This window comes from Rattus norvegicus, chromosome 14 (genome assembly GCF_021556685.1).
Source record: "Rattus norvegicus strain SHRSP/BbbUtx chromosome 14, alternate assembly SHRSP_T2T, whole genome shotgun sequence".
Lineage (NCBI taxonomy): Eukaryota > Metazoa > Chordata > Mammalia > Rodentia > Muridae > Rattus > Rattus norvegicus.
In genome coordinates this window covers 5,807,831-5,814,208 of record NC_141547.1, presented here as the reverse complement: position 1 = coordinate 5,814,208, position 6,378 = coordinate 5,807,831, and the positions used below count along the sequence as shown (strand labels likewise).

Sequence of the window (6,378 nt, the reverse complement as noted above, 5' to 3'; positions counted from 1 at the left end):
AAAAAACTAGCAGTTTACATTTTTTTTCTGTTTTTACCAGCAACATATTTTATTGATTAATGACAAACTGGAACTAATCATCAGACTATACTGCAGAAAGGAATGTTGTAAAAACGCATTCATGTCCTGATAATAAATAAATTCAGCTTTGTACAATTAGGAAACCCAAGACGGCGACAAATGACAGAGTAAGAGAAAATGGGTCCTGGCTCCAAATTCAACGACTAAGCAGAAGAACAAGGTTAAAGGAGCCTCCACAACCTCCCTAGGTGGGCATGGGCTTCATACATCCTTCTCAGTCTTTTCACTGGACGCTGCACTCATGCCAAGCCACGGTCATCACCAAGAAACTCTCACGAATGGGAAAAGAATGGCGGCCAGTACACTTGGTGAGGAAGCAGGCACAGCTATGTCCTGTGGTTCTAAAACTCCACATGGAGGCCAAGGCCTTCTTACAGACACTAATGTGGTTTCAAGAATGTCTCAGAAACACACAAACATTTTCCCTACTTCATAAACACCCAAGAACTGAAAGTCACCATCTGGAGACAAAAAGCAAGACATACATTCACCAGCACCATGTAGAGTGATCCTCAAGGGAGCAGGCCTCAAGTTCTCATGTTGATGAGTGGACTTCTCTCTCCTCTGGGAAAAAAATCTACTGCCTGAAGTTAGTTTCTTCAGGAAAAAGAACAGATAAAACTCAATAAATTACATTTTATTCATCAAAATAAACAGCTATTTTAAGGTTTGGCACTACATGAAACGTCTCTCAGCGCAAGAATGGGCTCACAGACAGGCTGTTTCCAGCCTACTCACTGTCTGCTGAGGCAGGAAACAGCTCACTTCACTCTGTGACTAGCAGCTCTCACCGTCAGCCCACAGACCTACTTACAACAGCTGACACTCAAAGACAGTAGCTGTGGTCACAATCAAATGCGCCATGTTGAAAGGCTCGTCTTCCCGTCCATCAGATGGCACTGTATCCTTGTTGCTGGGACTTAATCACATACAGTCAACCACGTTAGTGGACCCATGACCTACGTCTCGGATCTGGCTAGTTAAGCAGTCACACACGGCCACACCGGCACCAGCTCGGCAGTGAGACACAGGTCCGACCAGTTCCCATCTGGAAAGACAGGACAAACTGTCACCACAGAGCACAGGGAACCCGGCCAAAGTCAACACTCAGGACTATGGGGTTGGTTTTAAAAGACAGCAAGTTCCTAGAGGGAGAAAAGATGTCCCAAAGTTTTCTATTAATAACATAATATTCCTGCCCCTCAGGAATATCATGTTTGCTTTTCACAGGTTCAGTTATCTACAGCAAGCCAGTCTGAAAATATTAAGTGAAAATTTCCAGGAATGTCTTACCTTTTAGATGCTAGGCTGTCCTGCCTTGCCTAGGATAGCCTCTGATTGGGGTGTCACTTAGAGCTGGCCCAACTGTCATGGTATTGGGTCCTTTTGCTGGAATAACCTTTGTTTTACTAATGGTGCTAAGGGAAGGAGCAGCGGTGCGGGCAGAGTTACCCCAGCATGCTGTTTAAACCTTCTAGTTTATTAGTGATGGCTAACTGTACCGTGCCTACGTCATGCACTGAACTTTATCTTTTTAAAATCTGATTTTTACAACCTGACTGCAGTTGCCCTCCCTGTGCCCCTCCCTCCCAGTCCTTCCTGGGCCCCCACCATCCACCCCTCCTCCCTTCTCTTCAGAAAGCCTCCCATGGAGATCAGTCAGACAGGGCATAGCAAGCTGCAGTAGGGCTAGACCTCCTTTCCTGTTAAGGCTGAGGAGGCAGCCCAGGAGGCAGCCCAGGAGGAGGGAAGGGTCCCACTGGCAGGCAACACAGGCTCTGGGCTTTATCTTCCACCTATATAAACAGGCGAAGCCTAGCTATAGTGTAAAGTTTGCTTCTGTCTGTGGTCTCAGGGATCTGCTGAGGGAGAATGAAGGATGATAAAGAACTCGGCCTTAGCTGTGGGCGAAGCCTTCACTGACAGAGACAGTGTGCACTCACTTATTCAGCACAGGGTCGAACGCCTCCACTGTGTTGAGGTAGGCATTGCCGTTGTGGCCTCCGACTGCAAAGATCTTGCCCATCACCGTCGCAATCCCTACGCCACCCCTGGGAGTGGTGAGCGCTGCCACATAGTCCCACTTGTTGCTCCGAGGATCGTACCGCTCAACCGAACTCAGAGGGGAATTATCATCAAAACCACCTGTGAAAGTGATATTTAAACATGGCAGCGCATCTCATAAAAACTGACCCCTAAATCTCAACTCAACAGCCATAAAACTCAAGCTTTTATCGGGCCTGCCAGTATACACGGTTAATCCCAGCACTGGAAGGCGGAGGGTAGGACCTGTGACCTCCATGAGTTTGAAGCTAGCCTGTGAGTTTCGGGATAGTCAGGGCTACGTAGACAAACTCTGCCTCAAACACGACTAGACGGACAAAACAAAGTCAAACCCTCAATGATTTAGAGGAAAAATCACCTTAACACCTCACTACCACCACCAACTACAATTTTCTGTAATTTAACTCTATTTAATCAGTAAGCTGAAACATTTTTCTCTCGGTTTTTGAGACAGGGTTTCAAGGTGTATCCCTGCCTTAGCCGCCTCAGTGCTGGGATTGTGGTGTACGCCACCATGTCTGGGTTTAAAATCCTGAAGTGAAAAAGAAGGTGGATTTATGGGCAGAAAGCAGTCATGTCATAAACTGTGCTGAGACGCAGAGAAGCAAGACTTTTTCCACGTGTGTGTGTGTGTGTGTGTGTGTGTGTGTGTGTGTGTGTGTGTGTCTGTGTCTGTGTGTGTGTGAAACTGTAAGGCTCATCAGACAGAGACGCAAGCTTTCCAGGGTTGTGAGCCATCTCTCCTGCCCCAGGGCTCGTCTTCAAACCATCATTGCCAGCAGAGTTACTGAGACAGTGGGCGCTGACTGAAACCTCGTCTGTCCTTCCACAGCCATGTCTTCCTCTGGCCACGAGGCCTACAGAAACGGTCTTTAACAGAGTGTGACTTAGCACATCCCTGAGTGGTGCCTGGTGTGTCACTGTCACCTCCCCCTTTCCCAGGTCCTTGCTAAGTGAGCAGCCGTCCACCCGTTTTCCTGATATGAAGAGGTGTTGCTACTGCGACCCTTTCTTTAAAAACAAGGTCAGTTTAAAAAAAAAAATCAGGTTAAACTCTTCTAATGGGGTTGACTTTGTTACGTCACTAATTTATGTATATAACCAGATGGATTTGGGCAAATGCTTATCAAGTCTCATCAGAACATAATTCTCTCCTCGTGCCGCAAGCTGGACACTGCTCATGCGGATGTGGAAGATCAGGTTTTGAGCAGTTACGTGCGCTATGGCTCGTTTGGGACACAGCTCAACAGTCAAGGCCTTGCCTGCCACACAAGAAGCCTTAGTGTAGCTTCAGCCTTAACAACAAATCAAGGCAGAGAGAGACAAAGCCGTTAGAGGCGCCCACCCTGCATCCTGTGGCACTCACACCGGCTGTGCCTGTTTTAAGGAGGATCTGAACGTCGCTGGACGTTGGCTGCTGTAGCTCTCAGTGCTCGGGATTGAAGCCTGCACACCGGGCAAAGGCCTTGCCACTGAGCTGTCCCCAGCTCCCGAGAGGGCCGCTCTAACGCTCAGTTGGAATTGTTGTTTTGTCAGCTACAAAGCCCCCAAAGGCTTGGCTAAGTGCCAGGGACACACAGTGTGACCTGGTTTGGGGGTGTGAAAGGCCGCACCATAGAACTTTGGTTCCCACACTCTCCTTTACAGAGAGTCCAGGGACTCGGCTCTCTACAACTGACTCCTGCGCCCTGGGTGGGCTGAGGGGAGCTGTGTTATTTCCCTTCTTCAGGCAAGAGCACAGAAGAGACAGCATTCCTTCCACTTCCAATATTTAACAATAATATCAATAACACGCTCTCCTACTGAGAACTGTAGAAATAAAACCCCAAACAGTGCATCCTACGATGTAGAACATGTGCACGGACCTCTCCAGCCGTTCCTTCTGTGAGGAAAGACTGCTGATTACAACAAAGCGCTCCTGTGTTGGATGCTGGGTCGATGCTCACACACACCTTCTCTAATTCCTGAGAGCTTGGCATTCCTGTCCCGGCTCCCAATCAGCACGCGGCTGGAGGCTGTGCAGGGCTGCACCACCCAGGAGCTGCCATGATACACGACCTGGCTGCCTCCTTTCCAGTACAGCATCAGTCCAGATTATTCTTTCATGGTTAAGAATCTGAGAAAGCACAGCTCTAAAGCACAGCTGAGTCCTCTAACTCAGCACTTCAATCGGTCAAAGAACAGAGGAAAGACTAACATATATGCATCATGTGGAAAAGTCACTGGTTTTCTTAAGTAATTAGTGTAGTTTGCTTTGAAATAAGACGGAGGGAAAAGCAAGTCTTGAGACCTTTAAGGTTTATTTTAGCAAGGCGTATTTATGTTCCTACATTTACAATACCTCTCCTTTGAATGCAAGTGGATTATACCTCCTTTAGATATGATGTAAGTTTTGCTTTGGATTTGCTCATTTTTTGAGACAGGGTCTCACTCTGTAGCCCTGGTTTACCTGGACCCACTATGTAGAGCAGGGTGACCTCAAACTCACAGAGACCCACCTCTTTCCGCCTCCTGAGTGCTGGAACTATAGGCATGTGCCACCACACCTGGCAGGAGTTTTAAATATGATTTAAATCAAGCATTAACATCAGCTTTAAGCATTCAAAGTACACCTCAGGACTCCTACTAACGGTTAAATGTGGTAACGGTTTGTTACTGGGTCACGCCATGGCATTTGTCATTGCAGACCTTGACAGATTAGATTAGAGAGAGCGTGTACTCACCAACAACGTATAAGCAGCCGTGAAGCTCACTAACACCATTGCCGGCTCTCCGCTGGCCCATCTCCTTCACCTCCACCCACTTATCCAGATGCGGGTGATACCTTTCCACACTGGACAAGGAGGCTACGCCATCGTTGCCACCCACTGCGTAAACATGGTTCTGCATGGAGAAAACAGAGCACGCAACAGGCTTCAGGTGGATTTCCCCACAGTCCCAAGAGGTGAGCAGAATGTCGGAAAGTCGGTATTTCACAAACAATTTAGTACTAGCCAATGCTGCAGTGCTGACCTGAGCCAGACTGTGCTGACCAGGGCTGTGCCTGGTGCCTCGTCACAGGAAGGGGCTGTGTAACTTACGATTAAAGCCACAGAGCCGACACCTCCACGGGGAGTGTTCATTGGCGCCACCGTACTCCACTGGTCAGATTCAATGTCGTATCTCTCCACGTCACTGAAGCAAGTGTTGTCATCTAATCCTCCAATCGCATATATTGGGCCCCCTAAGGAGGCCAAGGCAATTCCTCGCCTACAAAAACAATGAAGCGTGCTTTGGTATCTGAGTTTGCTTCAGGAAAAAGAAGACATTTTGTATCAATGCAAGGCACTTCTGAAGAGAACCATCAAAGGATAAGCCCTGTATCCAGAGTCCTATTGTGTTAATGTTTCTGAGCTGGTGTCCAGGTCGCCCCTTGACTGGAGAGCACGGCCTACACACACTACTGGAAACTTGGATCAAGCTCTTGTTTTTCTTCTTTTATTTTTTTTTTTTCTGAGGGTTGGGCCCAGGGCCTTGCTTCTACCAGGCATGAACTCTACTCATGAGCTTTAAATTCAGAATGAATAATAATGCAAAACCCCAACAAAACGATATAAAGAAATCCAAGTGTTCAACTAGTAAGTAGACAGTTATATAATCGAGAAAGTAATGGGTTGATAAGAAAACAGTTTGCTGTGGATTTAAGAAGTCAACTTCAGTTCTGAATGCATGAATTCACCCTGTTGCAGGGTTTCATTAAAACATCTCACAAAAGAGCACTCACCCCTACACGAGCTGCATTTCTGACGGGCATTTGCTTACTCTGCTTTGAAGGAAGACTTAGTTAACTCACTGTTATCTGGACGAGAGAAAAGGAGAGACTACACCTCCTACAGGATGAGCTGTTCTAGAGCTGCTACAGTAGCCTTAGGTCCTCAGAGGATAAACCCTTCACTCAGAGCTGGTTCTAGGACCCACCTCCCACTTCCCGTAATACTGGGAAAGTAAACCTCAGCCTCGCCACTCCTTAAGCTTTCTGGTGACGAGCGAGCATGGACTGCTCTGGTCCCGGTGGCTACGCCACGTCCATCTCTTCTCACAGCACCTTCCTGGTGCGTTCCTGCTAGTCTTTCCTTAATGCAGCCCAGGCCAGCATCCCTGTGGGCATGCCTGCATACGCTTCATGTTCAAACCGTAAGCATGTAATTCTGTATAAACAGTTTGCATTAACTGCAAACACACACCTACAGCAAA

At 47.6% G+C, this 6,378-nt stretch overlaps 1 protein-coding gene across 4 annotated transcripts in view; it reads right to left on the bottom strand.

The window, feature by feature from the left end:
* Positions 1 to 6,378, bottom strand: part of Klhl8 (kelch-like family member 8) — a 45,598-nt gene continuing 39,220 nt past the window's right edge. For 3 of the 4 annotated variants that reach the window (NM_001437209.1, NM_001437208.1, NM_001437210.1), the window contains 4 exon segments: positions 20 to 1,129; positions 2,025 to 2,226; positions 4,869 to 5,028; positions 5,226 to 5,394. In NM_001437209.1, the coding sequence (NP_001424138.1) occupies positions 1,006 to 1,129; positions 2,025 to 2,226; positions 4,869 to 5,028; positions 5,226 to 5,394 (655 nt within the window). In that variant the 3' untranslated portion in view covers positions 20 to 1,005. 4 annotated transcript variants of the gene reach the window in all.